Raw genomic sequence first — 15,181 nt, forward strand, 5'->3', positions numbered from 1 at the left:
ACAAATGCGGTTCATTGCATTGTGTTGCTCTTGTTTGTTGACTCAATATGGAAGTTATCTCTATTTCGGACCATTGCCTCATTCTGTCCATTGTCCTCTACTGTTCGGGATTTATTCACTAATTTTTCTAGTCACTGGAACATGAAAAATTCTGTGTCATTAGCCACAGCTGTATAAAATTTCAGTCATACTTCAAAAATGTTGCTGCAGACATTTACATTTTCCACGGTTTGGACTTCCAGTATATAATATAAAATAAAATAAATAATAAAAAAGACTCAGACTAAGTTCAGAGTCATTATTCTTGTTGAGACACGATAATGTCAAGGACGTGAATGTTAAGGTTGCTTCATCGTTATCCATATGTTTTACATCTACATAAACGCTGCCCATTTAACATTAATTTCACGCAAAAATGTTCCATCGTCTGTGACTTCTTTTTTGTCGCGGATTTTTCTTTCTTCTTTCATCTTGCTGTATTTGGTCCATTTAGGTCTTCTTCTTATTTGACATGGACGTAATTTTTAAAATTGCTTGAATTAATTTTTTTGATGCATAACAGAAGAAAAGTTGTTAAGTCATCAAAATATTAGTGGATTGAAATGATTCGACTAAGGCTATTGGAAGGTCCAATCATTGATTATTGTTAAAAGAGTCATCAATTTTTACTTTTGATGATGTGTGGGATTTAAAAGGTGAAATAATTGGCATTGTTTGACGATGACGATTATTGTGAGCTTTTGGGCAAAATTGAGGAAGCTTCAAGGACTGTTATGAAGTATTTGTGTAGAAATGCTTTGAAAATTAAGTTTTATGCGATTTTTTAGTGTCTGTTGATTTTGGCAATGAGATTGCAGACGATGTGAAATTGAATTTGGAATTCCTTGCATTCCTGGAAGTTTATTACGAATTTAGTTTTGCAGTTCCGGTTTTTATTAAATGTTGGGACGTAAATGAGAAAAAAATCGTATTGAGAAAGCTTATTCAAAGCTAGTTGATGGATTTTTGAAGGCATATGGCATAGAAATGGCTGAAAATCCGATTCTAGGCCAGTGTAACTCTAGCCATAGACCAAATTCAATGAAATCTGACCTTAGGCCAAAGACAAGAGTGTCTTATGCTGGATTTCTGGCCATTTCAGCGCTGTGTGTTTATCAAGGACGACATTAAGATCTAGACTAGCTCTAACTTTCGTTTCCTGAGTCAGAGTCCAAATCCAAACCATTTAATGTCCCGATCTCCATCAGGATCTCTATCTTGTATCGATTTCTAGAGCTTGTTGTTGTCTAGACTTCAGTAACTCATAGTTTCAATGTAAAGGTACATAAATTTATTGAAAAACTATAAACTATAAAATATTGCGTTTCCATGGCTGACTCCGACCTCCGAGCTCGTTTCCATACATCACAATTGATCTTTACGACCAGCGAAGTAAGTACGCAACTATATTGCATTTCTGTTGACATTTGCTGTTAACATTTCAAGAGAATCTTCACAACTAATTGAGATGCTTACAATGTATATCAAATGAGCAATAAACGACCTCAAATACAGCAATAAACAATACTTACGAAGCAATTTCGAATAGCTCAGCACATGTAATTTAAAATTGATGACGATTGTACCGAAAATCATCCAATTTTCCTTCAAAATCTTGCAATCATTTATTACAGTCCAGGACATAAACGAAAAAGTTTTTCAATTATTCAGTCACAACCTCATTCCATAGGAAATAAACTTTGAATCTTTCCCAAACGAGCAACTAAAAATCATAGTCAGCAGGAAATTTTACATCACACAAACTATTCAGTTAGTCCATAGCCCAAAAAAAAGCTATTCCAATGCATTTTAAAATTTATTATCATTCAATGGCACAAATTGCACATGGAATCAGTTCCTTCTTTAGAGTTTTCGAAAATTTACAATTCAATTCTAATTGCTGAACTTTTATTTTTTTTTACGTGTGCATACATGTCTCTCGATAGCTGTTGCCTTCATCGTGCACGTCTGCATCTAACTGCTTCACATTCAAATAAATTTTACCATCGTATTCATATGTACATTCTATTTTTAATGAATTGCTCGATGATCCTGAGTGTAGCTATTCATTTTGTAACGACTATAAAGCTGCCATCAATACGATATGCGATGTACGATATCTGCGATTGGAAATAAAAACTGTTTAAATATAAAATAGTAATTGATTCGGAGTTACAGAATATATATATTTTAAAATTAAATCCAATTTGCATTCTGGATGAGAATTAAATTCTGATTTTGATCAATTTGAGTTATTTCTCGTTGTGGATATTGAGGTTGAGTGACAGTTTGGATGACTGACTGGATAAATTTGAAGTTTTGCGATTTTTATAGATCTTATGTTGACAAATTCGTCAATTGTATGTAAATTTGTCAATTATGGAACAATTTTAGCATCATTTCTTAATTACTTACTGTAATCATGTTCCTATGTAGAGCTGTGGTTACAACAAAAAGCTTTCCATATGAATCTTTTGATAACCCTGTCACCTACCCGATCGGCACAAATTGAAATGCTGCCACCACGGCAACGAGTCGGTCGTATACTTAAAGCCAAGTGGCTGCCACTTGGCGAAAACAACCGAATTTGCCCACAACACTTGTGTTGTGGCTCCAGCACTGTCAGTTTCTCTGGCATTATTTTTTCGAATTTTTTGTCCTATTCAGCCGTGCATCCTAATGTTTAGCATCAGTACCACAAGCAAAATTCTAATTTATTGCACAATTTGATGGCTTTTGATTCACCACCCGAACGTGTTTACTTTGGTACCATAACGTCGCCTTATTAATGGTAACACTCAAAGTTGCCCTAATGACATTATGACGCCTTATTTCGACCTTTTTTACAATAAATGGGCGAACCACGGATCGTATCGCTCGAACAAGATTTATCAATAATCAAAAATAATTGCGTCGACTAATTAAATGCTTCCCATTCATTGTAAACTTCCTACGGCATCCAATACTTCTTTCCTACATGCAACTTTATATCGTATCGGAACGTCATACAAGATTAATTCTCAACTTACTATACTTAACATTTTTCGCATCTAGAATAACATTCTATCAGTCTATAGGAATTGCTACATGATGCATATAAATATTTATAAAGTCACAAGCCTCAGTCAAGGTCTTAACATTGCGACTGGAACTTGAATACCTCATTGATGGGCTCGCGTTACTCCAAGGCAAATGCAAAAATCCCATCGTGTCAGTTACTGTATTAAAGGTTTGTTTTCCTTCTCAATTAATTCGCGTGATAATGAAAATATTTTTCATTCATTTATGGTCTTAACATTGGGAGGTGCTAACAGCATTAATACAACATTAATGTAAGAAGACAAATCTTATTTTAGCCTACATTTCGGCAATTTCGCTTTCGTTCCATTCAATTTGATGGTCATTTTGTGTCTTTCTTATTTGCCTCTCGGCACACGACGATAATTTTTTATGCAAACACACTTTTTTGTGCCTGATTGATACACTTTCACTTGAATAAGACTCTTTTCTGGCAATTGCGTGCCGTATTTTATAAGTTCATTAAAAAATTGACTAATGTAAAAGTCAATAAGACGTTTTGTGTCATGTGGTAATGGATTGAGAAAATATACATAAATCATTTTTCAATGATTGCATGTGATTCGATAAGAATTTGGCATTCTATTGTGCTGCACATGGTCAATAATTGGTTGTCGCTGTTAGATTTAGTTTAGATTTGTTTTGTAATTTATTCATTATTGACACTTTGTAGCGGTGTCGTTCAAGCTGTGTGTCGTGGCACACTGGTGTGACATAAACTGTGTGACTTGCCCGAATTGCCTTAATTTGGCCGCCCTATGGACGCAAACGGAGACGGTTTCCATTTGGTGTTAGTGAATGATGTTTTGCGGAACCTTTAAAGATTCGTGGCGAAGCCTACTTCATTACTGTCGCTCGGTTGTGTTCGATTTTCGTCATGTCCTACCACAAACGAATCATACCTCAAAAAAGCTTAGACAACACCGCTTTATAATCAATTTTATGGTTCCATATTGCACCAATAGTTCTAGAAACGATCAATTTGTACCAATCAAATTGATAACTGCAAATAAATACCAGAAAACTTGGAATTTTATGGCTAGTTTAACTTTATAAATTTTGGTTGCCAACAAACGTTCAATGACTAAATACAAAATTTATTGGTCATAAATATTGCTTCTGTTTTAGACTATTTTGTTGGTTATTTTAGAAGTGTGAATAACGGTTTGAATGCGTCGAATTTTATTTGGTCTAAGAAGCTCATTGTCAAGGTTCGCGACCCAAATAATTTTATGTGTGAAATATGAAAAAGTGTTAATAGAGTTTAATGGTTATGAGACGGAAATTTAAGTAGTTTTTGACATGACCTGGAGGTAAAGACCAATAAATTTAGAGCTTGAAGTCAATTGGAATTGGTTGTGAAGTCGAGTCCACTTTTCCATACATTTTCCGAGTCAACTTCGAGCTTGCAGTCGAGCCGACTTTTCCATAAATAATTTGAGACGAGATTGAGCTTGGAATCCGGAATTGACAAGTGCTATCTAGCGAACAAGCTTGTTTTAAGCGGCATTCATGAAAGATCATGGATTGCAAATGATTTGTACAAGAGTTAAGCCTTCCAGCTTGAAGTCGAGTCGAGTCAACTAATCCATGCATACTCGGACGTCAACTTCAAGCTCTGAGTTTGAAGAAATCACCAATTCATAATCCAAAATCTCTAAATAATCAACTTCTAATTATCACATCACAGAAACTGCATGCTCAAAAATGACAAAACAAATTCAAACCTCAAATTCAATTAGCATCACATGATGCATGAAAAATCTCCTTACAATCATTATGAAATATTGCTTTATAAATAGTCAATTGGAGCTGCAAACAATCAACTGTGGTCTCTAGAAACACAATACAATGTATTATGCATCAACATTAATGATTCGCGATTTATTCAATTTATGTCCATACTTTATATCTAAATCATATTAAATATTAACATAAAAGTCATATTAGAGTCAAATAAGCCTTCTTATAAATTACGTATGTGCGCATAAATAAGACATTTTCAAGATTTAATTAAATAACAAATTTGATCTCAATCAATTCCAGGCAATATAAAGAAAATCCACGCAATATTGCAAAATTCATCAAATTAACGTTCATAAAATTGCACATTAGCACTCCCTGAGTGATAAAAAGTTGCGTTAAGTATTTTGTTACAATGTTTTACAGCTATAGTGCAAAAAATATCAATTGTGAAAATTTCCAGGAATTTTACAATGAATAATTAATGCAAATGCCGTACGTTGATATCAGCATTTTTCCACATATCTATGGAATCCAAGTGCATTTGTCAAGGTCATTAGTCAAACATGAGAAAATAAAAAAACTTGAAAATCGAGACTTGAGGCTTGATATTATGTGCTGTATGTTGCATACTGTTACCCGTGTAACAATACATCGCATCATATGACATGCTATTAAATTGCCAAGTACATCGTCCATCAAAATATGTTCATATGACTAATTTTTTTACTGAGAGGTAAGACAAGTCGAGAGAGTCAGCTTGTCCCGCTCATTGAGAGAACTCACAAAACTGGATTAAAAGCCTTACCACCTTTTTTTTTCTTCTTTATATTTCGATAATTCAATTGAAAAAATATACATTTGTATTATTGAGAAAAACGAGTCTTTTGTCTGACATGTAGCTTTTGCTGCTTCCATCCGTAACGTACTCAACTATCGTCCGCTCGATCGCGGAGCAAAAATACATATTTTATTTCAATAATTTTTCTCTCTCTTCATCCACCTCTTTCAGTCGTCAATTTACCACTGGATCATAAGCAACTCGAATAGCTTTGAACTCGCTAAATACGCGTATTTTTTTTAGTGTCGTGTGATTATTTAATAAATTTTTTTTAATTTTTGTTTAAAATATTATAAAAAAAAGTCGTAAAAAAAATTCCGAAAGAAAGAAGAAAAAATTAATAAAATTAAGAAGAAGTCAAAAAAAGGAAAAGAAAACGACGAAAAAAAGTGACGAAGAAGATCGTCAACCAAAATTATATACGTAAAGCAAGAGAAAGAAGAAATTTGATATTAAAATGATTACGAAATATTATTTAACACTGACTGTGATATTGTCGCTATCATTGTGTGGCTGTTATACTGTTACACCATCATCAAAATCAGCATCAATAAGCGGTAAAGATTGTAATGTGTCGTTATTAAAATATTTTCATCCTCATCGACTTACCAACAATTTTTTTGGCGCAGAAGAAACATTTTTTGGCTACAAATTTACATATTGACTAGATTTCTGGGTTATTTATGAGTTAGACTAGATGTCTACTTGAATTTTTAAGACGGATTCCATGCCTGACTAAATATTATTGCTCGTTTGTCAAAACTTTCTTTAAAAATTGTTACTTATTAAATAATCAGCTGGATGTTTTTGTTGTTTATTTGATTGACAGTTTGTTAATTAGCTCCGACGATCAGTTGACTGATCATTAGAAAGAAATCATCAGCTGACTTACTTTCAACGCAAAGCTCAAAGTCAATTCGAATTTAATATGGAGTCAAGTCGACTCTAGTCCATGCAAAATCTGATTTAACTTTGAGATCAGCTTTCGAATTAAATTACAATTCTCACTTGAATGTTTTACTTGAGCACATGACTGACTATATTAGGAATTTTGTTAATTTTCTCGTGCTATGACTAAGAAATGCAAGTGATTTATAAGGTTAAAGTTATAAACACCCCAGCAAGTTTGTCAAAAAAATCTATCAGAGCTAATAAATTTCGACAAATTCTCGAGAATGAGAATGAAACCGGATTTGAGACTAGAAGTGAATTTTGGTAAATCTAGACTAATCTAGAGACCACTGTCTCAGATCCTTCCCTGTCATCAACAGGGAAGTCTTGGTCTCGGTATCGAGAAAACTTAGAAAGATTCCCCAAATTTACCCGAACAGACAAGGGATATGCAAATGAGTTTGTTCACAAAATTGAGCAAGACCTACAGAATAACAAGCAGAGTTTGAAGTAGACTCAAGTTTTATATATAAAATCCATACAAAATCTGGTCGATTTCGAGCTTTGTTAATAAGACCTACAGTCTACTAACTTAATTTACTACGGAATGATCCATAAACTATGTCATTAACAGACTGTACGTCTAGTCATTGAGTGAACTGAGACATTATGTCAAGCTATCATCCTGGAATTGATTGAGTAAACTCATAATCAAACTCATTTAAGTGACCAAACTCATTGTCTGTTAAGGTCAAACTGAAAATCCGGATATTTCAAGACCAATCCCTTCAAAAAATGCGCCTTTCAACACGATCCCAAAGATGACTAATCAACTCACAATCGAAATAACTTTTGGTAATTCCGCTTCAAGTTTTTTTTTGGAATTTCTCCTTTTCGGAACACGTAAAATAAAAAGAAAAATATTTGATTTAATTTTAATGTTATAGTTATGCCAGCAGTGTTACAGAATAAGATAATTAACATATATACATATTTCCATTCATAAAAATAAAAAAAATTAGAATGCAAATTACTTCTGTGCAAGATGCAAAAAAAAAAAATTGATGTTTATAGCTCACATGCGAGAGAGTCTCAGACTCCGTGAGACACTAGTGTGTGAAACCAAAAAGAAACAAAAAGAAATAAAAATTTCACTTTCACTTGCTGCACGATGTAATTTCTTTCTCATCTCTCTTCGATTCAATTCGTTTCCAATTTTTTTTTTTGTATATCCAGTTCAATGTTGTGTATCCATATGTGATTTTGGTTCTATTCCATAATCAAAAAAAGTATACATTTTTAGTTACTACCGCATAATGTTGAATCATGTGCGAAATTTATGGACAGACTTATACATACCATTCCATTCATTGTTTAGTGATGATGAAATTTGATGATGAAAAGGAAATTTATGTTGTTCGTCGACATATAAGGTCTTTAAAAAATAAAGACGGAATATAGTCAATGGATACATCAGTTTATTGCATAATATTCAGTTTTATGTGTTGTGCTCATAACGAATCTCGACGCGGCAAAACTGACATCGTTTATATTTAAATTAAATGCTCTAAATAAATGACATTGCATATAGCTTGACTGGTGGGACTAAAGACACGCAATAGACATGACACCTCGATTGTCAAAAAATATTTAAATATTCTGTGATATTTATGGCTTAATGGCTCTAATTGTTGGGATTTGGATTTAAATAATGGGCTTTCAAGGGAATATCATTGGGAGTCCAATAGTAAGGAGGGTACAGCACTCTGCCATGTAGCTCCCCAATAGCTCAGAGGTAAGAGCATGCGACCGAAAATCGTAGGTCGTGTGTTCGAGTCCCACTCGGGATCCGTTATTCAGAATCATACATTTTCTGTCAAATCTACAGTAATTGTACAATATTTAGGCATCAGGCATAAGGCACGAGTGTAAAACTACATAATTTATGCAGACATTATGTTAAAATTTATGTTGACAAATTTTCTAGCTTGTAAATTTTAATTATTTGCAATTATGATGAGATTAACATGTCATGTTATTAATAATTCAATATTTATTCATGTGCATTTAAAATGTGTTTGCCTACATGCTGCACAACACAAAAAATATTGTCAATTATGCTGAATCATAGTTTTTCTGGTGGATTTACTTACTGACATATGATACATATATGATATCATATTATACTTTCCATTCTCTATTTTCTCCTTCCTTTTCTTATTTATGTTATTAATATACCTTAATAAATTCTAAGAAAAATAAAACGAAAGATTAGGTTTTACGTACATAAAACATAACAATACAGCTTCATAAACCATGAAGCATATAAAGCTATTTGCTGTTTGCTTTTGTTGCTATGCTTTTTTCAATAAACTACACGTAATCTTATCTTATTTTTCGATGTTTAACAATAAACTTATTTCATTCTCCCCAGTGGATTGTGATGCTATGTTAGGTGGACGAACGTTTAGAATTTGAGGGTTGGAAGCAGAAATGCTGAATGAAATACTGTGTTAATTTTGACTTTATCAAGTGGGAAAAGTGTTTTGCTAGAGCTTAAAGGTAGTCTATGAGATACTTATGGAAATTAAGGGTGTTTACTTTGGTGTTGTTTGCTTGTTTCGTAACTTTGAAAAGCACAAGTTGGTTAATTGATCCTAAATCTGAAACCAGATAGACTAGACTCTGAATTGATATCAGAATTATTGCAAATCTAATGCTAAATCAGAGTCACGTCGATATGTAGCTAGATTTTTGATCAATTGACCGATTTGTGCTGTTTGGGAATGTTTGGGTATAAGAAGTATTGAGATTTAGTCACAGAAGGGTGAGTCGGGCTCAAAAAGTCGATTTTTCACGTTATACAGTAAGTGAACGGTCCCTCTGGTATAAGAACATTCTTTTCTAGTCATAATATTCCAAAAAATCCTCTAAAAACAACTTAAAATCCTCAAGTCTCAACAGTTTCAATCAATGAATACCTTAAGCAATTTATCTAAAGCTATAAGCTTAGAATTTAATGAAAAAAATGTCTCAAATTGTAAATAAATATTTCAAGTTCCTTTAAGTTTCAAAAGTCTTCGTCATCTTCAGTTATAAACTTCATAAATGAGCAAATATTCTTGAATAAAATAAGAAAACAGCTTGAAGAAAAAGTAAAAAATTTCTTGGAAGGATCAACACTCGACAATTCAAGTGGAATGACTGAAGAAATTGTTTCATATCCAGACATAAACATTACATGACATTTTTTGTTTTCATCCTTTCCATAAAGAATTTTAAAATCTGTGTCTTGTGGATGCAGAATATATTATTAAAGTGACCCAAACGTGCATAAATATTTAATTTATTCTAGAATGTCTTGTGTTGCTCTAAAAATTAATCGCATATCCTCCACAAAAGATTAAAATATGGGATTTTGATGACTTTAAAGCAGGGCTGGTTAGACTATGGTGCATGAGGTCGTCAATAGCTCATTCAAATTGTCACAAAAGTTATGAATTACTTACTTCCTTCTGCTAGTCGTACAGAACAATTGTGATCCATGGCCTCTCTCAGATGGCGTCTAAAGCTGACATAAATGCTGATTTGCCAATTTCTAATGCCAAAATGTATAGCAGCACAGCAACTTTGCATTCAATCCTGCATATGAAAAGGCTGAACAGCACTGCATCAAAGACACAAAAACTTAATTTTATTTAAAATAATAAACATTAGTTTTAATTATTCTCGTTCTATATCCATAAATGAGGAACCAAAATCTTAAGAAAAAAATCTTAATTTGCAATAAATTCTAATTTTAAATGAGATTGAAAATATGTGACCGAGACAAGTTTTTGGTCGGAATTAGAATATTTGCGCAAAATATTCTTGTTCGTATGGGATTTTAGGTGCGTTAGCCTGAGGTGCTATCCGGTTTACGTTTTTGTATTTACACCATATTGTTTAGTTTTCTAGATATTTAGAGCTTACACAATCTTTATGTTACGATGAGTTGTATGACAAGACAATTGAGTAGCTGTGAGAGATGATTGGGGGGCTGTATAAGCGAACAGGCAATGAAAAATTTCTGGATTTTGGGAATAGAACCCAAAATTCACAAGAATGTCCCCAAAATCTTCCGGCACCGCATTTTCGGGAAAGTTTACTTTTGTGAGCATTCTCATGAGCCTGTACCTAGTCTGTTCAAGATAAATGAGGATAATACCTGATCAAACAGTCTTAAAAGCTCAAAAAACTCTTAAATTTAATTCAAAAATTAAGCCATCTTCACACAAGATTGACAACCCGCAGTAAGCCATAATTTACAATATTCCACAACAATGCCGGTAGTGAAAAACCAGAAATTTAATTAATTTTTGATTTATCGATGACTTCTCGCGTCTTTAATCAGGTTCCGCACATGCTTATAAAATTCCAGTTGTGAGATTTTTGATGCAATTCTTTGTTCGTCTTTTAAAGAAGATTAAACAAATTTATAAGCTTAACTGTTGACATTTTAGGATTTTTAGTCAATTTTGTTCTCAAATGATGAGCTACAAAAATGAGGAATTCATGAAACTAAAATATATATAGTTTTTTAAACGCTCAGTTTGTGCCTTAGTGTCGACATAAATTTGATCTTTGACTTATTCCAAAAATCTGAATTCAAAACTTAATGGCATTTTTCTTGTATTTATTAAATGACTCATAAAAAAACCAGACATAAGTTTGTGAAATCATAGGGGTTCTAATCTCAATAGCCATGTCTGTTTCATGACGGGCCAGGACATTGACATGCAGCTGCAATAGCGTGAATTTCAGTCAATTTCCTTACCACTCAAAGTTATCCTTGACATCAAAATATTTCAGCATAACCTCCAAATTCCGCAACTAATAGTTTCAAATGCACTAAATTTTTATATTCCATCCACAAATATTTTCCAACAAATTAACTCTTTCAAATTTCTTTACGCTCAATTTCAATGGAACCAAATCATGATTTTCAATTTCAATTGAATTTTTTTTTCTTCTCTCTCCACTGGACACAAGCACTAGAGCTGCTTCCTGTGTGCTTTTATGATCATGGTAGATTGTAAAAGTAAGATTAACGAAGCTACATAAAACATCTTGCAATAGCTTCGTTTGTGTATATATTGTGTGTTGGACAAGACAATTATAAAGTTGACGTCTAAAATGGCTGTAAATGTACTTTTTCTTGGAATGTTTTGATAGCGTTTCTTATGATGTGCTGGATATTTTTTTTTGTCTGAGGATTTTTAATGGATAATTGTTGACTTTTTACTTGCTTATTTCCTTGCCTGTGGTGCACGTTGAGGAATTATAAGTTAAGTGAATAAGAGTTTAAACTTCCTTGTGGATTTAGAGCTCGATGTCGATTATTATTTTGATGGCAAAAGTCTGCTTGAGTCGACTAGGCTCCATATGAAGTTCGAGTCGACTTTGAGTTTTATTTATGACTTTATAAATGATTTGATGATGTTTATTCTTTGGAGTTCAAATTCAGACTGAACTTTTGTATGAAAAGGGGTATTCAACTATGAATAATAAATATTATTTAAATCTCAAATGACCGTTAAAAAAGCACATGAACCTTTGAAGCATGTAGAGAACGTATAAATCTAGTTATGTCCTTCTGTATGCTCTTTTAGTCTCTAATTAACACTCTAAAATCTTAAATACCAGCACGTGCATCATAATTTTAAGGGTATCTAATCAAATTATCCATAAAAAGCTCAAAATAACTTTACGACAGTCTAATAACACCCAAAAAAATCTTTCACAAGTTTCAATAAAGTTATTGAGTCATAAAAATATTCTTAAAATTGCAACATTTGGTAGAAAAAAATTTTCCGCTCGTAAAACTATAGTCAGTTCATAAAAGAGAAAGAACGAGAGGTGTCTTGGTGCTTTAAATTTTTTATGAAAAACTTGCTTCTTAAACTCATCTTTGGATACCGAAAAAAGAGAGAGACTTTATTATCACTACAGAATAGACATAGCTTTTGCTCGACTACACTTTATTATACCACTTTATAATCTTGTATTCCTGACCTACATTGCATCATTTTTCATTCTCTTTAAGATTGTATTCATATTTTTATCTACAACATATTAAAATTTATCGTATAGGTACATAATGCTTAATAAATTGCAAACATAAATTGCGATTTATGTTTATTGAAGACTTGAAGTTCAATAAATTGTAAATAAATGCTTACTTAACATGTAACAAGGTTATTCATGTAAAGTAATATCAACAATTTCTGTCAATTTTACAAGACAGATTGAAGATGAATGGGAAGCGATTAAAGCAGCTCGTGAGATACAAATGAAGAAGACGAAGGTATGGAGCTTTTAAGGGTCTGGTAAATCTCATTTAGTTACACCAAATGGAAGATGCCTTCGGTTGGTGTCGATATGACTTTCAAAAATAGTTGTCCATAAGTCCGTTTGGCATCCTTTAGTCCATTTGGCGTCCATAAGGCCGTTTGGCGTCCATGATGCCGTTAGACGTCCATACAGCTGCCAAAAATAGACGGCTTTCATTTGATGTCAATAAAAGAGATGTAATAGAACCTTAAAAGCTCCATGACATGCCATCTTCTTTGTGTTGCCTAAGAACTTGATTAACTGTTGCGCATTTTTGCAATATTGCCTTCAAACAGCCTTCAAAACCTGAATCAGAATTCTAACTTATAGCTTGTTTTCACTCTTATATTCTCCAGAATTTAGCATCGACACAAACAAACAGAATCAAAATTTTATACAATCAGATAATTTATTAATTTACATACAATCTGGTCTAGAATTGTGAAATCATTGACCCATGGTATTTGCTGTTATTCCAACGAAATATTTGGTCATTAAGAATGAATTTTTTAGTAGCAAAAACACAAAGCTAGCAGAGAATGAGCTTATCAAGAGTCAAAGACTTCTTTCAAGGATTTCTCTCTTCTCTTTTTTATAAGAATGAAGAATGAAACGCAATAAAATTCAACACTCGGTGCGATGCTTAAAAATATTATTTTAAGCTTTCTGATGGCAGCTAGTAAAAAGGCAATAAAACTCGTCTAGATGGCATTACAAAAATAGACATGGGATGGACGTGATTCACAAAATTTTTAAATTCTGATTTCCCAAAAACGACGACGAATCTGCTTAACGGATCGAGTAGTAAAAGTCATATTTCATGTCCATATAAAATTCCATACAGTTTTACTTTTTTGTATAATGATCCACAATGCGGTCATTCTGTAAATACTAAATTGTAAGTGCTTAGGAAACATGACTGAAATTGAATGCACATGCTGCAACTATACAATAATTTAAGCTCTTTTTCTCATCATGATCAGTTGATGCGATTGTATAATGAATTGAAAATTTGCAAGACTTGGTGACTTTATGGAATTGGATTGGATTTTTATGGAAATGGGAAGCGATTTTATGTAAGAATCGATAGTAATGAGGTATTTTAATTGGAATTAATGGTATGATGTTATAATGCTTGCATAAAATTGCGGTGATTTAATTAGGAATAGTAAAATCTAGAGTATGAAGTGCTGAGGCTTAAATTTTTTGGATTCTTCGAATGTTTTTGTGCTCAATCATAAGCAATTTTGCGTTTTATCGCTAATACAGCAAAATAGCGGTAACCTAGCAAACAATATGTGTTGCTCGGGTTCCTACATTATCCATATTCATGCTGACCATTCGATGAGCAGTCCACTCACCAACTGCACAATAAAATATCAATCATAAACATTTCATCAATCATTTGCCCATCAATCATTCAATAAAAAATTTTAAAAATTCATTCAAAATTCAAAATCTAACTAACAACCTTCAAACTACTTTATCCATTCACAAAGATGATTAATCCAGTTTATTATTCCTATCCAAATAGATTGTCCAAATTGTGTAGATGATACAATAGCAACACCAAATCGATGGACGATGCCTTTATTGAAGCTTGGTGAAAAGAGATATTATTTAGGAATATTTTTCAAGGTAAGTCCTATTGATGTTAATTACAATATATGAACAGTTGGCATCAATTGATGCAAGAATCAAGCAGTGGCAATTATCACACGTGAGCGTTGCTTATTTACCTAATGATCTTCATAAACGCGGCAGCAACAAACAAATAAAATAATTTAGACAATTAAATGTCGATTTACAGCAACTTTTGAGTTCCGTAAGAAACTTTATTGCTCAACGAAGACTTTTTTTGCTGTATTTTCCATGAATACAGTCAAGGGAATTTTATTCATTAAAATATCTTCGATTCAATTTCACCGATTGCAACATTAAATGTTCCTACAATTCACAATTGTCTCGAATGCAGTCGTTAGTCGAAAGTGCCATTGTGAATTGAGGAACAAATAGAACAAGCACAAAAAAAGTAAACTTTTCTCATAAACTTGGCACTAATTATGCAATGTAATTGAAATTGTATGGAAAAAGTTTTTTTAAAAACTTTTTTTTATTTGCCTTCCTTATACACATTCACGCCTCTTTAAAAGTACTTTTCTTGTTGAAAGAAGTAGAAGGAAATGGAATGAAAAGGATTTTGCATGAAGCTTGTTA

At 32.7% G+C, this 15,181-nt stretch overlaps 1 protein-coding gene across 1 annotated transcript in view; it reads left to right on the plus strand.

The window, feature by feature from the left end:
- The window catches only part of tfc (triforce), a 71,313-nt gene that overhangs the window by 43,868 nt on the left and 12,264 nt on the right, over positions 1–15,181 (plus strand). Inside the window, exon 4 of the mRNA XM_070636526.1 lies at positions 14,499–14,602. Within this exon, the coding sequence (XP_070492627.1) occupies positions 14,499–14,602 (104 nt within the window). The remainder of the gene's footprint in view (positions 1–14,498; positions 14,603–15,181) is intronic.

The sequence above is a fragment of the Chironomus tepperi genome, unplaced genomic scaffold (genome assembly GCF_022539635.2).
Source record: "Chironomus tepperi strain 1889 unplaced genomic scaffold, CSIRO-AGI_Ctep_v1 contig_11, whole genome shotgun sequence".
NCBI lineage: Eukaryota > Metazoa > Arthropoda > Insecta > Diptera > Chironomidae > Chironomus > Chironomus tepperi.